This window comes from Zingiber officinale, unplaced genomic scaffold, assembly GCF_018446385.1.
Source record: "Zingiber officinale cultivar Zhangliang unplaced genomic scaffold, Zo_v1.1 ctg171, whole genome shotgun sequence".
NCBI lineage: Eukaryota > Viridiplantae > Streptophyta > Magnoliopsida > Zingiberales > Zingiberaceae > Zingiber > Zingiber officinale.
Genome location: NW_024589861.1, coordinates 1 through 21,052, shown reverse-complemented (window position 1 = coordinate 21,052; position 21,052 = coordinate 1). Strand labels below are relative to the sequence as shown.

General features: G+C 45.3%; 2 protein-coding genes across 3 annotated transcripts; both read right to left on the bottom strand.

Moving 5' to 3' along the window:
* Window positions 1-12,466: 12,466 nt before the first annotated feature.
* LOC122036544 (BEL1-like homeodomain protein 2) lies at window positions 12,467-17,169 on the bottom strand. 2 transcript variants are annotated; one of them, XM_042595892.1, is made up of 6 exons: window positions 16,232-17,169; window positions 15,748-15,962; window positions 14,582-15,662; window positions 13,525-13,955; window positions 12,993-13,053; window positions 12,467-12,907 (listed from the first exon to the last, which is right to left on the bottom strand). In XM_042595892.1, the coding sequence occupies exons 3-6, from the start codon at window positions 15,533-15,535 to the stop codon at window positions 12,578-12,580; spliced, it is 1,776 nt and encodes a 591-aa protein (XP_042451826.1). In that variant the 5' UTR covers window positions 15,536-15,662; window positions 15,748-15,962; window positions 16,232-17,169; the 3' UTR covers window positions 12,467-12,577. The 2 variants fall into 2 exon arrangements, with proteins under 2 accessions (XP_042451826.1, XP_042451827.1); XM_042595893.1 differs by having other exon boundaries at window positions 15,748-15,959.
* Window positions 17,170-17,885: 716 nt separating this feature from the next.
* Window positions 17,886-20,209, bottom strand: LOC122036539. The gene is made up of 3 exons (XM_042595887.1): window positions 19,914-20,209; window positions 18,335-18,395; window positions 17,886-18,261 (listed from the first exon to the last, which is right to left on the bottom strand). The coding sequence occupies exons 1-3, from the start codon at window positions 20,085-20,087 to the stop codon at window positions 18,077-18,079; spliced, it is 420 nt and encodes a 139-aa protein (XP_042451821.1). The 5' UTR covers window positions 20,088-20,209; the 3' UTR covers window positions 17,886-18,076.
* Between the last annotated feature and the right edge of the window lie 843 nt (window positions 20,210-21,052).

Sequence of the window (21,052 nt, the reverse complement as noted above, 5' to 3'; positions counted from 1 at the left end):
GTTGACAGGAGACTTGAAAGTCCTAACTGGAGTTTAGGCATCTGGGAAAGTCCTAACTCGAGGTTAGGCAAGAGAGAAGTCAAGTAGGTCAAGGTTGACAGGAGACTTGACTGGGAAAGTCCTAATTGGAGATTAGGCAAAGGTAAGTCCAACATGAAGGTTGACAAGAGTGAAAATCCAAGTAGGTTAGTGTTGACCATACTGGATGGTGAAAGTCCTAATAAGTTCAGACAATTGGAAAGTCCTATTATAGATAGGAAAAGGGAAAGTCCTGGTGAGGAGCCAGACAACTGGAAAGTCCAAGTGTGATCTTGGCAAAAGGAAAGTTTGGTGAGGAGCCAGGCAATTGGAAAGTCCAAGTGTGACCTTGGCAAAAGAAAAGTCCTGGTGATGAGCCAGGCAATTGGAAAGCCCAAGTGTGATCTTGGCAAAGCAAGTCCTAGGGTGATTTGGCTAGGAGAACCCGACAACTAGGATAAGGCCGATGGAAGCTCCAGAAGGCAAGGCATGAAGGATGGGGAGATATCCGAGGGACGCAAGGCTGATGTAGGAGGCTAGAAGGCTAGTTCGAGGTTTGTCAGGAGTAGCCAAATGTTAGGCGTGCAAACCCAACAAGTCACGGTTGATCGAGAGTTGAGTTTGGGGAGCTGGACTTGAGTGTGAGTCAAGTTCAGGGTGTTCAATCGATCGGGCGATCGATTGAACAGACTCCAATCAATCAGTCGATCGATTGGAGTGTGCTGCGATTGTTGGGATGGCCCAATCGATCGGTCGATTGATTGGGGTCAGGAAATCGCGAGCACAAAAGCGTTCCTAATCAATCGAGAGATCGATTGGGAGCTGCCAATCGATCGGTCGATCGATTGTGCAGCAGAAGCTCTCCCGCGATCGCGAGAGCACAGAAAGGCTCTGAATCGATCGACTGATCGATTCAGCCGATCCCAATCGATCGGTCGATCGATTGGGAAGTGGTTGTTGCGCAGGATGCAGGTGATGGATGGTTGGGATTATCCGGATGTGATGTGGCAATCGATTGGGGATGAATTCAATCGATTGGAGCCACTGTATAAAGCCAGGCGGAGCTTTTTCTCAGCAGATCTCTTGCGATCTTTTGCGCAGCTCTTCAACGATTCTTTACGAGCTTTCTCCGATCTACTCACGCCAGTTCTTGAAGGCACTTAGGGAGTTTCTCCAAGGTTCAAGAGGCGACGACAAGCACAAGTAAGCAAGAAGAAGGGTGTATTACATTGTATTTCTGTTTCTTCTTCTTGGGTTCGTGTTTGTGTTTGTGTGTGAGTACTGTACGAGGCTTCTCCGCCTCTGGCTATGACCGAGAAGGAGGTTTTCATTAGTGGAGTGAGCGTGTCATGTGGATCCTTGGATTAGTCACCTTTTCTTGAGGTGGATACCAAGTAAATCCGTAGTGTTAGTATTGTATGCGTCTTGTGTTTATTTCCGCTGCACATTATCAAGACGAAGCAACCGACAAGCGCGACGAAACGCTATTCACCCCCCTTCTAGCAGAAATCACGGTCCTAATAGAAGGAAGGATGACTTCATATTCGGGAGGAAGCTCAAAGGCGGCTTTCAGACTCTCAGCGTCTCCGACGTCAAACTGGGACTCGGTAGAAGTGTACCAGAGCCACGGGATGCCGACGAGGGGTTATGAGGAACTTGCCATCGCAAAAAAACCAGAGAAAAGATACAGAGAAGAGAAACCAAGAAAAGGTTATTGAGCTATTGTTACACTTCCGCAAGTGCACGGATTCATCGTCAGTAATAAAAATATCGATCCCACAGGGACCGACTATAAGCACTAGCAATCGCTCACTTATGGTTAGCTAGACTACCAACGGTCTTGATCAGGCTAAGGGAAAAGAAGGGTCGAGGGAGAGAGTCGAGAGTCGTAAGGTTGAAATATTACTTGGTGATGAAGAGTTCTAGGGGGTCGATTTCGTCGTGGTAGTATTGATGTGTCTCGGTTTGTCTTATTCTCTCTGTCCTTATTCCTGCTATTGTTGGAAGCTAAGTAGGTATTCTCAAGAGACATAATAGGGTAATGCCCTAAGAAGTCCTGTCACGATTTACCCCTGTTACTAGGGCACCTCGGCAAATATTGAGGGCATAACTCTAACTGGTAAATTAAGAATGGTGAGTAGAGCTAAGCCTGATCTCTCGCTCCCTTGGGGAGAATTTGCCTTCCTCTCATGGAGCTATCCTAGATGTCTGTGAACGGGTTATCCCTGTCACTAGGGCCCCTCGGGTGTACGATCTAGTGGTAATCCTCTACGAGACTGACAAGTTCTTTACAATCAAAAGTAAGCAATTAACAATTGAAACAAAGCATGAAGGTTCATCCAGCAAGTACAAATACAATTCGAGTCTTATATCAATCTATACCACGACTACTCCCTAATCCCAGAACAAGGGAATCTACTCCATGAATGTTAGAGAGATATCCGAAAATATAGTATAGGCAAACATACAATTCTCAGCAAGTAAGAAGGAATATGCTTATCGGGTGTTGAAGAGTGGCCTTCGGATCCAACTCTCAGCTTCTGGAGTCGATGTGGTGGTGGAAGTTCGCTAAACGGGGATCCAAAGCAGCGTAGAATTGCTCCAAGATCCTTTTCTCCCTGACGGCTCGCCTCCCCCTTGGCAAAAATGGGTAAAACCCTTATATAGCCTTAGGGTTTGGCCGCGGCGGCACGACCGTGTAAGGGCGGCACGGTCGTACCCTTCTTCGATTCAGTGTGTGGCTGCACGACCGTGCAGGGTTGCACGACCGTGTAGCCCTTGGGCTCTATCTCCTAGGGCATGGCCGTGTAGGGGTGCACGGCCGTGCAAGTCTCCTTCTCTGTCTGGGGTGGCACGGGCGTGCAGGGTTGCACGGTCGTGTGCTGACTGGCTGTTGTTGTGGTCGCACGGCCGTGCAGGGTTGCACGATCGTGTGCTCTTCCTCTCTTATTTGGGCACACGACCGTGCAGGGTTGCACGACCGTGTTGTCTGGTTGGTTCCAGTGCATCAATACCCTCCGTTCAAGCTCCGAAAATCTTTCCTATCAACATAAAACCAAACAAAGAGCAGATATCCGAACAAAACAATAGATATGATGAATACAAGATAAAAGATGCGATCATGTGAAGAATATATGTGCATAAGTCACGTGAATGTGTGCTAAAACATGCGTAGAAGATCATAATATTAGCGCACATCACACCCTCAGACTTAAACCTTTGCTTGTCCTCAAGCAAAATGCTACAAACTATGTTCATGAAATCATGTAGTGTTTCATAATCCTTAGTGCATTCGCCTAACTCTATCATCTAGCTTCACTGATAAGCATGACTGTGGAATAACCTAAGTATGACCTAAACATAAGTCCTCTGTGCTCGGTGTAGTAAGTAGCTCAAGCTCTTCAAGTTTCCATTCTTTGTCCTAGTTAAGTCGTCATACAATTGAATTCCTAATATTCCCAGTGATAGGCACTTACCTGCCGCACACTTGGTTCGTTTTCCTTAAATTACACAAGATCTCAAAGGGTACTTCTCGGAATCAAGAGAAACGTAACATTCATTTCCCTAGTAACCTGACTCGGTCGGAGTGAATTGTTAGTTTCCACTCACGACAACTATTTTTTATCCCTTATTTTTTTTATTTGTTTTTTTAAATTTTTTTATTAAGCATAGTGATATAGAGTAGCATTTATTACACATGCGATGCATATGTTGGGATTTAGATTTTTCTGAATGAGCTTCCATGATCCGAGGTTATCCAGTAACCAAAATGTAAATAAGGAATCACCATGAGAACACAAGTACTAAACAATTTGGATGAATCATAACTATTTCAAAAGTATATCTACCATTCAAGTTTAAGTACGTAAGTGTAGTGAAAGTAAGTCCTTAAGGTTAGGCCAAAAACTTATACTGAACTCCGTACAATACTTAGCTTATTTCATGCTACTAAAGATAGAGAAAGAGGATATTATTGGATCGAAAAGAATTTAGATATCTCCACAATAGCATGATATTGTCAACTTTGGGCCTAGACCCTCATGACTTTGCTCTTGGGCTCTTCCCAAAAGACCTCATACCAATGGAGATATCTTTTCTCTTATAAACCCATGATATTTCCCATGTGTTTCCAATATGGGACTATATTTGCAACTTTGCAACCCCAACAATCCCCCCCCCTCAAACAAAAGATCATAGGCTTCCCACGTCCGATCCTCGACCCACCAGGTCTTCCTGCCCCTCGGTCCACCCGACCTACTAGGACTTCTTGCCTGGTGTCTGGTCCTCTTGATCCGAACATAGGAGCCCCCACTTTCTTTGTTCGAGGTCAATATTGTACCCACATGGCTCAATTAGACCATAGCTCTTGTTAGAGCCGTCAATTTGGGTTGGGCCCGTCAGGTTGGCCCGCCCCGCCAAACAATTTAAACGGGTTTGGTTGGAATTTTATCAACCCAAGTCCGCTGTGGGCCGACCCGCCTAGGCCCGCGACTTGCGCGGGTCGGCCCACTCGTGCTTGGGTTGGCTCGCGGGTTGAAAAACATATGTAAGCTAAGTTTTATGCCAATTTATTATCTTTCTTTGTTATAATTTTGAAATAAAAATAGTATTTTTCATCCAACATAAGTACTCGTTTGTGTTCATTTATATTTAAAATACATGTTTATATATACATTTAATTGTAGAAAACTTTTTCGAAGTAAAATGTTGAAGATATGAAATATTTTTTAATTTTTTTTTAAAAAATTGATCGGCCCGCGAGTTGGCCCGTCAAACCCGCAACCCGCCTTAGAATGGGTTGGGTTAGAAATTTCCCAACCCGCCAAGTTGGTGGGTTAGCCCGCCCCGCCCTACCAAATGGTTAGCCCGCCACGGGCCGACCCGCCTCGCTACGGGTTGACCCGTCTGACTGCTCTAGCTCTTGTGCACAGTCGGCGGTTAAACCTTCTGGCAGTCCGGGCTCTGATACCAATTGTTGGATCGAAAAGAATTTAGATATCTCCACAATAGCATGATATTGTCCACTTTGGGCCTAGACCCTCATGGCTTTGCTCTTGGGCTCTCCCCAAAAGGCCTTATACCAATGGAGATATCTTTTCTCTTATAAACTCATGATCTTTCCCATGCGTTTCCAATATGGGACTATGTTTGCAACTTTGCAACCCTAACAGATACACCAAATATACTAACACAATCTGGATCACTCATGAACTAAGAAAAAGTTAGACATTTTGCTATTGGACAAGTGGCCGAAAAAGTGGACGGTTGATGTTCTCAAATATGCCACATATAAGAAAATGCAAATAATGTGCATGCAGAAACAAATAAAATGCAAATAGATAAAACTAAACTAAACAGATAAAAGAAAGCAAATAACATATGCAAAAACAAAAGAAAGACTCTCAACCAGACTCAGGTTGTGCAACAACACCCCTCCCCAGACTTAGACTTTTCATCGCCTCGATGAAATCAATATGGTGGCGGGGGTGGGGGATAAGGAGGTCCTTGATGTGGCCCCGGGGGGAAAGTACATTATATCATTCCAATCTAAAGAGCTAATCATACAATCAATATCATCCCTAATTCCTAATATATCTATAGTGGCGGGATCCATATATTTCGTGCATACAATTTTCCTAGCGACTAGGTTATCATATCTAGCTTTTTTATCTTGATTTCTAAAAACAATATTAAATGTATTCTTGTTACCTTCGTCGTGTGTTACCCTCTTCCCTTTGCCTCTTGATGATGAAGCTTTCCTTTTTCTTTTGTCACCTCCCGGTGTATCTTCTTCTCCAGATCCACCACTTCTTCGACGAAGTCTCTTCAAGATTTGCGACATTGTGAGAGGATAGGAGCAGGGGAGAGGAGGTGTAGGGGATTAGCTTCCTTTTCCAAAGTCTTGGCTTGGAAATCTATTAGATCTAGATGTAGATTTAAGAAAAAGTGGACTCTAGAAGGAGAAATTAGGGTTAGATGAGGTGTATTGGGGAGGGGGAAGTTTTTGGGAGAGAGAAAGGTAGAGGCTAGGGTTTCTTGGAGGAGGTAGGCGGCGCCGCACGGGGTGGGGCACAACCGTGTCTTATAGACACGGTCGGGTTAGACCGGGTTCTGCACGGTCGTGCCGAATGGCACGACCTCCTCCTTTCTCCTCTCGGCTGTGGGCACACGGCCGTGCCGAGTGGCACGGCCCAGATCTCCTTCGCCTCTGGTTTCTCCGCACGGTCGTGCCTGATGGCACGGGCAGCCCCTTTTCTTCTCGGCTCAAGCCACACAGTCGTGCCCAGTGGCACGGCCTGTGGCTTTTGCTCCTCTGTCAACTACGCACAACCGTGCAAGGTTACACGGCCTCCTTTTAACTTGGGATGACTCATCTTTCTTTGTTTCAGCCCCTCCGACGCCTCCACGCCTATGAACTGCTCACGACCAACTCGTGGAGGCCATGCACATCCTGAAAAGGAACAACCAAATAAAACACTTGACTAAACTTATCAAAGAAACAAAACACATAACAGAATGATCAACTAAAATGAAAAGGAAAAACCCTTGGGTTGCCTCCCAAGAAGCGCTTGTTTTAGGTCTTTAGCTCGACCCCGTTCCGGTTAGTGCGGGCTAAACCCATGGAAGCACGGCTCTCCCCCTAGGGTTAGTGTTCCAGTCTGCGCCTTTAGCTTTGCTCGTGCAGGACATATATACTTCTTGTCGTCCACGGGAGGGGAACTTTCTCGAAATGTGCGCTCCTCGACCTCACGTGCATCTATCCTGCTAGGATTTCCCTGGGAAAAGGAGATGCAGTTAGAAGGGGTGGACAAATCAAATTCAATTCTTTCTTTACCGATCTCCAATGATAGCTTGTGATTCTTCACATCAATGAGGGCTCCTGCCGTGACGAGGAATGGTCTTCCAAGAATGATTGGGATTTTGGGGTCCTCTTTCATATCCATAATGATGAAGTTCGTGGGGATGACACAACCCCCCCACTTCTACTGGCACGTCTTCCACTATACCCATTGGGTATCTACATGAATGATCAGCCAATTGCAGTGTCATAATAGTCAGTTTAATGCTCTGGAGTCCCAACTTCTTGCACAGAGAGTACGGGAGTAGGTTGACACTAGCTCCCAAGTTGCAGAAGGCTCTCGGTATGAGTTCAGAGCTAATTTTGCACGGTATGGAGAAACTTCCTGGATCTTGAAGTTTTGGTTGGGAATTCGCCATAAAAAGAGCACTGCAACCCTCTGTCAATGCTATGGTCTCGAAGTCACCTTTTTGCCTTCTATTGGATAAGATTCCCTTTAAAAATTTTGTGAACTTCGGCATCTGGTGCAGCGCATCTAACAACGGTACCTCAACGCAAATCTCTTTAACCTTTTCAGAACCGGTGAAACTCTTCATCCTTTTGGAATGCTATAAGCTTCTGAGGAAACGGGATCATCTGATTCTGTGGGGATAGTCTGACAAGCTTCTCCAATCTTTTTAGTACCCTCTTCTCCATCCCTGTTTTGAGTCTGATTGGGCATTAGGAGAGTGGGTTCCTTTTCTGAGTCAACCTCCATTTGAGTGATGATTTGAGGGTTTCCCATAGTACGTCTGCTCCGCAGCTCAATGCGATTGCAATGTTCCACCGGATTTAAATCTGGTTTCCCTGGGAATGTACCTTGTGTTCTTGAGATGGGCTGAGCTATCTGGGTTATCTGGCTGTCTTGCATCTTCTGGTATTTTTCTGAGTTCTCCAGCCTCTGAGTCAGTTGCTTGATCTCGCTCCTCATCTTCTTTTGCTCCGAGAGAGCTTCCTCAAGCATCTTTTCAATCCTAGACAGCTGTGTAGGTTGCTGCTGTTGATGAGTCTGCTGTCCATGTTGGTAGGTCTGATGTGTCGGCCACTGGACTTGATTATTTCGGTATGAAAAGTTGGGGTGGTTCCTCCATCCAGGATTATATGTGTTGGAGTACGGATTATTTTGCCTCTGATTGTAGCCTGTTATTGCATCACATTGCTCAAGCTGGTTTATCTGTGCCTGCATTGGCCCAAGGGGGCAAGTATCTTGAGCGCGGTTCGCACTTCCGCAGATGTCGCAAGCACAGACTATTGCATTAGCTGTGTTGCTACTCATGGCTTCAAATTTCTTAGTCAGGGCGTCCAGCTTCGCAGACATGAGTGTGAATGCATTCTCCTTAAATTTTCCTGACGCCTTCATCTGATTTCCTGAGAAAGCACCGCTAGCTCTTTCAGATGGCCACTGATGGTGGTTTAGTGCCACATTTTCTATTATCTCTTCAGCTTCATCAAGGCTTTTGTTCATCAGTGCTCCTCCTGCCGCAGAATCCAATGATACCTTCGTGTGATAATTTATTCCATTATAGAAGGTGTGTAGAACCAGCTACTTCTCAAGGCCATGATGGGGGCACTGTCTCTACATGCTCTTGAACTGGTCCCAGACTTCAAATAGGGATTCTGAGTCTATCTGCTTGAAACTGGCAATTAGGTTCCTCATGTGGGCAGTCTTGCTTGGGGGGGTAGAACTTGTCTAAGAATTTCTGCTCACATTGTTTCCAAGACGATATGTTATCTGCTGGTAGAGAATTTAGCCACTGCTTGGTCCTGTCTTTTAGAGAGAATCCGAAAAGAAGCAGTCTCACCGATTATAGAGGAACCTCATTCACCTTCATCGTGCCACAAATTTCATAAAACAGCTCTAGATGATTATTCGGGTCTTCGTGTGACCCCCCCTCCGAATTGATTTCGCTCGACCATGTGGATTATTGCGGGCTTGATCTCAAAGTTGTCAGCATTGATGGGTGGTCGAGTGATACTGGATTGGACCCCTAGTGCATATGATGCCGCATAATCTTTCAGCAGTTTTTCGGTCATTTCTGAGGGTTCTTTTGCTGCTTGGAAAGCTTTCTGTAAGTTCCTTCTCCTCAGAAAGGTCCTGTCAATCTCTGGATCAAATGGTAGCAGCTGTCTTGAAAGGTTAGCTCTACACATGCAGAAGAAAAGAGAACAAGATAGAAAATATGACAACAAGAAATGAAAAAGAATGAATGCAGTAAGGAAGAAGAGTGAAAATATTATATATATATATATATATATATGCAGAGAATAAAGAAAACAAAGCCTAGTCTAATCCAATATGACCTAGCTAGTGTTATGGATGCAGTCTTCGACAACGGTGCCAAAAACTTATTACGCTTTCGCAAGTGCACGGATTCATCGTCAGTAATAAAAATATCGATCCCATAGGGACTAGCTATAAGCACTAGCAATCGCTCACTTATGGTTAGCTAGACTAACAACGGTCTTGATCAGGCTAAGGGAAAAGAAAGGTCGAGGGAAAGAGTCGAGAGTCGCAAGGTCGAAATATTACTTGGTGATGAGGAGTTCTAGGGGTCGATTTCGTCGTGGTAGTATTGATGTGTCTCGGTTTGTCTTATTCTCGCTGTCCTTATTCCTGCTATTGCCGGAAGCTAAGTGGGTATTCTCAAGAGCCAGAATAGGGTAATGCCCTAAGAAGTCCTGTCACGGTTTACCCCTGTCACTAGGGCACCTCGGCAAATCTTGAGGGCATAACTCTAACTGGTAAATTAAGAATAGTGAGTAGAGCTAAGCCTGGTCTCTCGCTCCCTTGGGGAGAATTTGCCTTCCTCTCAAGGAGCTATCATAGATGTCTGTGAACGGGTTACCCCTGTCACTATGACCCCTCGAGTGTACGATCTAGTGGTAATCCTCTACGAGGCTGACAAGTTCTTCACAATCAAAAGTAAGCAATTAACAATTGAAACAAAGCATGAAGGTTCATCCAGCAAGTATAAACACAATTCGAGTCTTACATCAATCCATACCCCGACTACTCCCTAATCCTAACAAGGGAATCTACTCCATGAATGTTTGAGAGATATCCAAAAACATAGTATAGACAAACATACAATTCTCAGCAAGTAAGAAGGAATATGCTTATCGGGTGTCGAAGAGTGGCCTTCAGATCCAACTCTCAGCTTCTGGAGTCGATGTGGTGGTAGAAGTTCGCTAAACGGCGATCCAAAGCGGCGTAGAATTGCTCCAAGATCCTTTTCTCCCTGGCGGCTCGCCTCCCCCTTGGCAAAAAGGGTTAAAACCCTTATATAGAATTAAGGTTTGACCGTGGCGGCACGCACGACCGTGCAAGGGCGGCACGGCCGTGCCCTTCTTCGGTTCGGTGCATGGCTGCACGATCGTGCAGGGTTGCACGCCTGTTTAGCCCTTGGGCTCTGTCTCCTGGGGCACGGCCGTGTAGGGGTGCACGACCGTGCAAATCTCCTTCTCTGTCTGGGGTGGCACGACCGTGTAAGGTTGCACGGCCGTGTGCTGACTGGCTGCTGTTGTGGTCGCACGACCGTGCAGGGTTGCACGGTCGTGTGCTCTTCCTCTCCTGTTTGGCCACACGGCCGTGCAGGGTTGCACGACCGTGTTGTCTGGTTGGTTCCGGTGCATCAATACCCTCCGTTCAAGCTCCGAAAATCTTTCATGTCAACATAAAACCAAACAAAGAGCATATATCCAAACAAAACAATAGATATGATGAATACAAGATAAAAGATGCGATCATGTGAAGAATATATGTGCGTATGTCACGTGAATGTGCGCTAAAATATGCGTAGAAGATCATAATATTTGCGCACATCAGCTATCGCCGGAACGCAAAGAAAAACCAAGAAACTAGAGGACATACGCAATCAGAGGGAAGCTTACAAGAAAATAGGTCGACGGTGGAGCAGTGGAGGAGAGATGTCGTCGAAGCTCAAAGAAGCTATCGTCGAAGATCACGAAGACGAGGATGCAAAGGAAGAAGCGTAGACACGCACGGGGTTATAAGCCTCGGGGTCGACTGACCGAAGCCGTCCGATCTAGATTGCGGAAACCTAGGCCAAGATTAGACCATTGAATTTGAACCGCCAAACATCACATCATAGTGGATATCCGCCTGTCACATCAGGCGTGTAGCGACAGTGGGCAGGACACGTGGCGCATCGCCATGGGTCGGCATTTAATGACGGCATGGGAATACATTCAGCCTTAATACGCAGGGATTTGCACTATTTCGTTGTGCCGGTCAGGAGGAAATCTGCTCAGACAATTGTCCAGACAGTCGGACTTACAGCCTTCTTCGACTAGACTTGAGGGGGAGGCTTGTGATACAGTGATGATGAAGGGCCACACCTTGTTGCCATTGTGGAGGTCAAAGGAGGTAAAGGTCAAGGCGGTCAACGCGTAGATGACATCGACCGGTCATGCGAAGTATGGCCCGACCGGGGAGAAGGCTTAGATCCACCGTCACCTTCGACACGAGGAGCAATCAAACAACCGACGCTCAAGGGAGATAATATGCAGAAACTGAGCCGAGCGCCTACCCCACTCAGCCAGACAACAGAGATTGATATGTAGAGTTCAACTTTGGTCGAGTGACTATTTCACTTGGCCTGACAACAGGCTTCGTCCGAGCGGCTACCTCGTTTGGCCTGACAACGGGCTTTGACAATAACAAAGTGAACCTATGGTCGAGCAAACACACACTAAGGAACAACAAGGTTCTTACCGGCCAGATGGGGCACCAGGATGACGGAATTCCGGCTGAACGACCAACCCACTCGGTCTAGTAGTACACCTTTGATGATATCTAGTGATATCCTTTTGGGAGTTAGTGTCGTCTACACCAGACATAGACTGTTAGAAGATCGTACGATGGAAGCTTCCACTGTCACTTCAGATATATGCTCGGTCTGTTAAGATACTATGTCAGGGATACTTTCCTGACAAGTCTTTTCAGGGAAAGATTTGAGAAGCGTACTCGCCTTAGGAAGCATGCACACGCGCTACCGGAGCTCTATATAAAGGGGGTTCAAGTATCGACGGAAGTATGCGATATTCACTATTTGTGCTACAATCTTCTTGTTGCTCCTCTTTCCACTTCATTGTCGGTGACTGACTTGAGCGTCAGAGGGCCAACGCCTAGGATCCCTTCCCTGGCTCGACACTGACGTAATTTGTGTTACAGGTCCGAGCGCAATCCACAGGAAGTCAGCATGAGTGTCACATCTCCAGCTTTCCGTCTTTTCGATTTTCGCACCGGATCAATTAATATTATTAATTTATTTTTAAAAATTAATTAAAAATTAAATTGATTTATTAATTTAATCATGCTATTAAGTACTAAATTAAATTTAACGGATTTCTAATCGGATAGTATGATTCTACATCCAATCCGATCCTTACTAATCTGATTCTATCTCTAAATTGATACCGGATAATTAAGATCGTGATCCTTAACGATTATGGTCGAGGATATAAAATTAGAGTTGAAATTGTCATTTCTTCCATTTGTTAGAAATAAGCTAAAATTAATCATCATCAGTTTGCGATTCATCATTCACAATTCCGTTAGTGTTCTCCGGTGACAAAATTTAATAATAATGAAAAGAAACCTGCAAATGATTTTATAGATTAATGTCTATGTTCTTGCTGTGTCTATCTCAGTTAACTCGTTGCGTCAAGGGTGGTTCGATTTCTAGCATTGTTTAAAATTCAACATTCGGAGAAGTCCCTAACCGAGGACCTGCTCCTCTCCGATGTGGCTCCTGCATGCCGTACTCCGAGCGTGAGTGACACGTCTCCGGCACCGCCGGCCGTCGCCACCGTGGCGAACCGGTGCACTTGATCGAATGCCTCTTCGGCGAAGGCAACTGCTGCAGGGTTAACGGATTCGGGTCTCATCGTAGGTGAGTGCGTTCCTTGATTCGTCTCTTCCTCCGGCGGAGGCGCCTCCTCCTCCTCCACTTTGGATTCTTGTAGGTACATCTCCTCCACCATCGGTTTCCACAGTCTTACCCTCGCGTTGATGAACCAGTTGGCCACCTACATCAACCATGATCAACGCCGTTTACGAGGTTAATCGAAAAATCACTGAAGACAAAGGCGGGAAGAGATTCATGGGATAAACCTGGTTCCTGGATAAACCTGTCTGTCTCGCCAACAAATGCTTATCTGAATCATTAGGGTACCTGAGAACAAACCACACGACCAAACCATCGATTTCTTCTATGAATTCGGTCACCAATTCCTCTTGCAGCTTTTCTGGTGCAAGGGCGACTAAGCACATGGACGACAAGATCTAAACAACATTAAAAGTAACTGTTCATGGGACACGGGATGCATGCTATGCTCTGCTCATAGAAGTGAACAGCGGTTGAGGAAAGGACAAATCCTTTATGGCAGTGGAATAACATTGTAATAAATGCTCGGTGTCAGATCTTTGATGTACAGTGTACGACAAGCTTTAGAATGACGATCTAGAGAGAATTTGAAATTGCAGATGGAGTAAAAAAAATGATTAGTCAAATGGATAACGATTCTATGAAAATTTTCCATCAAGTAGTTCGTAAAATTGAAAACTGATATGAAGAGGAGTATTATATTGCAGATGTTTAAACGTGCAAATTAATTTGTAAATTAGCTTTGACGAGAAGGCGTACGGGTGAAGGAAGTGCTCAAACAGCCATCCTCGGAGAATGTTGACGGAGCGATCCGGAAGCCCGCGCTGCAGCCGCCACGACTCCGGCTCCATCATGCCCAACTGGCTGAAAGTGGACTGCTGGCGGAGGATCTGGTCCAGCAGGCGGAGCCGCGGCGTGGCGCCCTTGGTGATGATGGCGGAGCCACCAGAACTCCTAGCGGCGCCGCCATCTTTATTATTATTATTATTATTATTATTATTATCCCCGAGTGCGTCGCGCGTCTGCTTCAGCTGCGCCGCGATCGCGTCCCTGAGGCACCTGAAGTGGCGCGACACGGCCCTCTGCGCCAGCGCCGTGTACGGCGTCGCCGCCCCGAACTGCATCACCGAGTCGAACGAGTTCACCACCATCTGCATCTGCTCGCAGTAGCGGTTGTATCTCCTGTCTACCTGCGATCACAATCGACGAAATCGCAGTAATTTCTTGTTGATTAGCTTTTCTTCACTAATCATTATTACATCGAAAAGACTATGGAAGAGAGTAAAAAAAACCAATTCCCCTCTGGTATCTGGCGTCTATCATGCCTTTGGTGCCTAGAATCATGATGCAATCGTGGAGATAAAGAAAGACAAATTTCATACATCAGCATTTCAGTTCTGTGGGAAGATAACAAGAGCCCGCGGTTGATGTAGGACACTGCACTCTACGCAGGATTTGATGAAAGAAACAGATCAACTAATCGAATCAGTGCTGTTGTTGCAGCTGCAGAAAAGTATTCTACGGTAAAATTCTTCTTCCTCCTTTGTGGTTTCTATGTCTGTCGAAGCACACAGAATTGGTATTGCAAAGATTTATTAGAGATCTATTTAACCAAGGTTTTTGTTATTGAAAATGCCCATAATGGAAAGCAACCCCACCCAACAACCACTATATCGAGAAATCTTGTTAAAAATGACCCGAGAATCATCTCGACCACCTATGTGTGTGGCCGTCGGCGCCCACCAATTTACCGGAATTCTATATGTAATGAATAAATTGCCGGAAATTGAAAATTGTATTGATAAATTATACGTGCCTTGTCGAGCATGGAGATGAGCTTGGTCTTCTTCCTCTGGAGGTCAAATCGTTCGGCAGGAGACAAAGCCGGAGAGCCCTTTGATGCGCCGCCGGAGTTGCCAATGCTGCTCGAGTTACGGTTAGAATTGGATGTGCTACCGCGCTTTGCAAGTTTATTGGCCTGTTTTGTTGGTCCTCTTCCCACGCTGCAGAATTCCTCAAGGAGCTCTTGCGTTGCCTTGGCGTACTTGGAGCTTCTCAACAGGTTGACTATGCCGGCTCCGCCGCCCCCAAAGGCGGCGACGTGCAACTGCTGGTCCTGCAGGTGTTGATTGTTATTGAAGTATAGGATCCCTTCCCTCATTCGGAGTTCGTCAGTGGCCTTGGCCTTCATCTCCAGGTGTTGCAGGGAGGAGGAGAGCGAGAGAGACAGTCCTTGGCTTTCTACCACCCGGTCGGCGCCGAAGGGAGATGACTCCGTAAAGGGATGATGCTGAAAGGTGGCAATTTGTGGTGGCGAAGATGAAAATCCAATCTGTTGAGGTGATTGTTGCATTGCCGTCGGGTTCATGAGGAAAAGCTCCATCGCGGAGGAGGAGTCGGTGCTCAAACCAGCCGCTGAATGCTGCTGCTGATAGTGGTGATGCCGGTCGGCGACGTACCAGTCCACGGCTGCGCCCATGGCTACGGATCTCGAAGGGATGATATGGAAGTCCATCGGTGCCGCCAGCCCTGACGGCTGCAGACAATTGAACAAGTCAGAGAGCATGTGACCTCCGGCAGAGGCGGCGGCGGCTTCTTCAGAGGCGGAATCGTAGATACAGGTCTCGTCTTCTATTGGAAGTACGAGCGCGGGGTGTACCCCAGCGGCGCTACCATTGTCTCGCCTGTTCTGCTCAGCGACGTGGTCGCGGTTGCCGCTATCCAGGCCGTTGGGGAAGCTTAAGAGGCCTTGATGGAAGCCATGCGACATGGTGCGGTTCCGGCGATGTCTAGGCGGGTCTTGGTCGAGCTCCTCATCAGCTTCGTGGCCGCTCCCATATTTCTGCTCTACTCTTCACCATCATTGATCACGGGCCAGCCAACTTTAAGATCTGCAACTGCCAAATCAACCAAAACATCCATCGATCAAAACAAGAAATTAATTGAAACTCATGAAACAAACAAAAAATGCTTCTTGATTACATAATTCCGGCGCCACGCCCTTGCTCTGGTCCTTAATTAAGGAAAAAAAATGGAGCTTGAAGACGAGATTGGAGAGCGATTTTAGTGGATTAAATTTGATGATGATCACCGCGATCGTCGTCGTGGATCCTCATCAGTAGCAGCAGCCATGGCGATTCCATCTCTGTCTGCCTTGTCTCCTTTCTTCTCTCTCTTTTTATTTGATTCCTCCGCTGCTGAAAGGGAAAAGAAGGGAGAAATTATTAAAGGATGGCCACTAGAAAAAGACAGAGGAAGGAGAACCGGTCGCTCTTCCTTTTCCTCTCTCTTCCCTCGGTCTCAAAGTTTTCTCCTCGACATTTAATTTTCATGTTAATTTAGAGAAAACTTTCACTTTACTCTGGAGGTTTTCTCGAATCACCCTCCGAAATCCAAGTCTTCAAGTTCATTTGCTTGCTCCCAAATTGTTGCATTGTGGTTTGCATTAGTAAACGAACGGACTCACCGATGGCAGACGGTCTCGAGGAGCATTCTCGTCATCGTAGTACATGCATTTGCTCTGCGAGGCTGACGAACTCACAAAGACGGTGGTGAAATGGCTATACAGTAGGTTGTATTAAAGAACACACCTAATCATTGCTCTCTGAAGTTGATCCTCTGAATTCTTTAATTGTGACACTTCGGCATGTCACTGCAGCAGCTTGTTTCCTATCGAGAGAACTGTTTTTGCATGATTGGATCAACGCAATTGGAATATTCACATCTTTTCATACCCTTTATTTTCTACTGTTGCCAATGTCATCCTCGCCAGTTCGTCACTTTCCTACAGCTTCGCAAGTGCAGCTCGAGCTACACAGCAAGGCTTTTCTGCTCTTATGGGTCCCCATTTTATTCTTTGGAGAGCAAATCCGGACTGTTGATATCGTCTGATCGTCAGTTTGCATGAATCCAGTAGCGAAAGAGTGTTTTTAAAAACGCGATTAATTTAAGAATCCGGTGGCGGAATCATCGGCAGCGGGGGCGCCGCTTGTGTGGTCCGGCCGTGGTCCACAGGGCGGAGCTCCGCGAGGAGCTCCCACACCGCCGGTGGCAGCTGTCCTGCTCCGGCGCCATTACCCACCACTCCTGGTCCTGTTCTGCTCCTTGTCATCTTCTTCCCGTGCCGTCCCTTTTGTCAACTCGTCCTCTGCTGAAGCTCCAATCCGCAAACTCATCGAGAAATAGAGGATGAAACAGCCACGGACGGAGCATTCACTCTGTCGCCGTCACGTAGCTTTCTTCTCTCGCTGCCACAGGACGCTCCGGTGAAGTCGACACTTTGCGCTCTCTCTTCGACGGCAATTGATCGGCGGACCCGGCGGCCGGAAAGGATCAGCTCAGGCCACTGCAGAGCATCTTGCGACTTGCAGGAAATTTGGTAGCAGTGGAGGAAAACGACCATCTGCGGTTGGAATTATTAGGGAGGCAAAGCAAAGACTTTGTTGCACGAGATCTGCTCATATCTTTGAATGTGCCAGTTTGATTGGACCGGATCATTTGAATTGGATGGATTGAAACAAATCATGTAGATCAATAATTGAATTTGAGTCCGGGTCATAATTGAATTGATTACTGTAGGATAGATATTACTATAACCCATTTTTATTATAATATCCAGCACCTCATTAAAAGTATGAGTCCACTACCATGTAAAATACCCACATTGGCATTAATACAAACATGTTAATGCCAATATGTTATTTTTTTTTTTAATTTTTTTTATATGTAGCATTACCACGTTCAATTCTTTGAACGCGTTAATACTATAATAATGCTAAAAGCATCTACATTGACAATAACACTTCAAATATTAACGTCAATGTGAATGCTCTAATGGTCAAACATAGTTTCCTTATTTATCTCATTACATATGGTTATAAGACTGACTATGTGGACAAAATCGAAGTAAATGCCTCCCTTATGTGCTAATCACTATTCCAAAGACTAATAACCATCCGTGATTTACCTTCTTTGTGTTGATCCTGAAACGGATTGACTGGAGCGCCGGGAGCGAACGTATTCGTCTTTTGCCACCATGAGACTAACTAAGTGGGAGCGCTCTATTTGCGGATTCCACAAATTTGTTTTTACTACAATAATTTCAGAGAGCCCAAGTAACGGGCAAATAATATCAGAGCTTCAGCTCATTACAGATTTATTTATCATGGGAGTCAGACTCTGCATGAGACAAATAAAATAGCCTGAGATCCTACAAATTCTGCAAACAAAAGTCATCTAAGCTTGTAATCAGAAGAAAATCAGTTAATATAACAAGCTGTACATAACATGAAGGAACTATTTAGTATGTTAGTCATTCAAGTTCGTTCACATATTGGACATTGGATGGCAACAAAGGTCCAATGATTTTTCTTCCAATTGAGGCAGTTTCCTTCAACTTCCTTTTCCTAAGCCTCTTTCTCTGAGCCCTTGTGAGTTTCTTGGGTACAAGGTCATCTGCAAGAGCCTGAGAGCTTTCACTTCCGTTATTATCTACATCTGCAAAAACAAAAGAGCTAGAAGTGATAACCAGAACATCAAATAGCTTGTAAATTGTAGTACACCCAGTTACCTTGGTCAAAATTTGAATCCAAATCCCCACAAACAAGAGGCACTAGCTCTTCCACAGGTATCTGTCATAGATTATCAAGGGTGTAATTTTAGTAATGAAGGCAAACACAGCTCAAATATTGGTGTTATTTAGCAGCAGAGATAACACCAAGAGGGCTAAGGAAGTCTGAAAGACTACATGAAAAGACAAAAGAAGAAAATTTGACATGTGTTATTTGTATTTCAAGATTGCATCAATTTGTTGCCTTGGAGTAGTTAATCAATTATTTTTGTGACAACTTGTAAAAGTTGGTTGTAGGACATGGTAGAATGAAGAAGTTACAATTACAAGTTGTATCCTATCTTCTTCAAATTCTTGTATTTGCACCCTCCAGCAACAAGCAATTGACAGGCTACTTTGGTCAAACGTGAAGGTTGAAGACTGTCAATCCACCAAAAGTCAGCCATTTGACTAATAGTGAACAGGATCAGCTTAAGAATCCATGATTAAGAACTGGAAACAGATTGAAATGGTATCCAAAATCAAGTTCCAAGAGAGAAATAAAGGAATAAATTCAAATCTACATTACAATAAGCTTGAAAAATCTATCCTGGTATTGTTTAAGTCAATAAACCTAACGGTGTCAATTGCTTCTCCCTTTGATCTAAACTCAATTAACTCATCCGCCCTTAAGACAATATGGTCTAGACTTCTAGAGCAATATATGATATGCTAGAGCAACACGATACATCCAAACACATGTAATACAATGGCCATTGAAAACAAACTCAACTAATCTGCCTTCGATAACCCCAGTTGATAACAATCAAACTATAAGCTCTAGTCTGACTCCTTCAAAAGAAAACCATGAGCTCTGAGCCATCTTCACATTGAGCCTGGCATACCACTTCCTTTATTCTCTCGAAATTAATGAAAGTTATTTAATATAAATGACAAGTAGAACACTAATTATGAACTCATTGTGTGCCAAATAGTAACTTCTCGAAAGACAGATTCATAATAATATAACAAAAACAAACAGATCATGAGTTTCTACTATTTGAGGTCAATCAGATGAAACTTATCCCATCATCGAACAAATTTTGTGGCCATATCATTAATTATTACTTCATCACTATTATAAAATCCTGATTCAACTCTGTACTTATTTGCATTTGCATCAACTAATTCTTTACACACAAGATTGATTGCATATATCAATACTTCATAAAGTAAAAGAGAAAAGTAAATAACAAATCTTAACTTCAGGAAAGTAAATTTTCAATCTAAATATATCTGAATCACTGAAATTTCATACAGAAGATTAACTTAAACATAATTCAACGTGTATATACTTAAAGCAAATACAAAACCAAATCATGCTATAAAATGGAGAGCGAGAAATGGTGCGGTGCAATACCCAATTTGCATTGACTTCTCTGATTAGTGATAACAAATCTATGATTAGGGCATCCTAGTCTCAAAAAGAACTAAAGCTACTCTTGCTTGGATAGTAATATAACATCAAAAAGATCAGAAAAAAATTCGCTGACGTAGGGGGGAAAAAATGGAAGGGCGAAGAGGTGGCCAAAGAGATTACTTGAGGCAGTCGAGGTGGCGGCGACCGCGGGGGCGAAGGAGGAAGGTAGAGATTGAGGAGCGCTTGGTGAAACCTCTTCCTCTTCCCTTTCCTGAAATCCTTCTTCTCGATCGAGGGGGCGGATTCTTCGAGGTCCCCAGAGCCTCCATCCCCACCCAAAGCCTCCCCCTCCATTGGATCCGCTCAATCCTCAGTTAAAAGAGAAGGAGCTCCGGCGGCCGGCGACAGGGAATGGATCCGGGCCTCAAAATAGTGGTCGACTGAGCCCTAGTTCGTTTTCTGAAGCGGGTCTTTTTATATACAACGAAATGGGCCTTTAGAGAAAGTTATTCGAAGAGGACATAAATGACGTAGCAAGATGAGCAAGCAGCACCTCCTATGGTCCCACTCAGCATTTAATTGCATTGACTCTTCTGTCTTAATATCACACCAACTGTGCGCGCGCAAGACTTCAATTCCTTTAATATCAGTCGAAACAAGTTTCCAATTAATCGAATACAACAGAAGTGAATTCATAATTCAATAGATCTTGTTTTTTTTGTTAGTGAATAAGTGAGGATTTTTCAACGTAATTGCTCGTCTCTCGCATCGCAAACGCAATGCAATTCCATTTCAAACTTGACTTTAGTCAACGTCAAAGTAAGTATGTCGTGATTCACATTTCAGAAAGATTCGCTTTCTAACTATTTTACTGCACCAACAGCCAAGTCAGCACTGCAACCTCCTCGGTTCTCATGCCGTCACTCGCCGCGCTACGGCTCGGTTCCTCCCGGCGAGGACGGGGGTCGCGCCTCCTCCTCCTCGCCGCCGCAGCCGGAGTCTCCGCCTACGGCGCCTACAAGTTCTACCACCTCCCCTCCGTCGCGCGCAGGCGGAGAGAGCTCGCGAGGATCGCCGGAGCGTTGATATCAGTCGCCGACGCCGCCTCTTCCTCCGCCGAGGCCATCAGCATCGTCTCCTCCGACTTGAATCGCTTCCTTTGGTCTGGTTCCGCAGAAGTCCCCTCCAGTTTGCGGCAAATCGCCAAGCTCGCGGGTTCGTCTGACTTCTCCGCCGCGATCTCTAGCGCTTCGGAGGCTCTCGCCGCCGGGATCGTTCGGGGGCTCCGGTCAGCAGAGCTAACCGCCGGAAAACCCGAA

Coding starts and splice junctions, on each gene's coding strand:
- LOC122036544 (XM_042595892.1), bottom strand. CDS start 15,535: ATGTCGCATGGCTTCCATCAAGGCCTCTTAAGCTTCCCCAACGGCCTG. Junction 13,956..14,581: donor TCATCTCCATGCTCGACAAG/GCACGTATAATT, acceptor TTGTGATCGCAG/GTAGACAGGAGATACAACCG. Junction 13,054..13,524: donor TTTGAGCACTTCCTTCACCC/GTACGCCTTCTC, acceptor GTTTGTTCTCAG/GTACCCTAATGATTCAGATA.
- LOC122036539 (XM_042595887.1), bottom strand. CDS start 20,087: ATGGAGGGGGAGGCTTTGGGTGGGGATGGAGGCTCTGGGGACCTCGAA. Junction 18,396..19,913: donor CGCCACCTCGACTGCCTCAA/GTAATCTCTTTG, acceptor AATCTATGACAG/ATACCTGTGGAAGAGCTAGT. Junction 18,262..18,334: donor GGATTCAAATTTTGACCAAG/GTAACTGGGTGT, acceptor TTGTTTTTGCAG/ATGTAGATAATAACGGAAGT.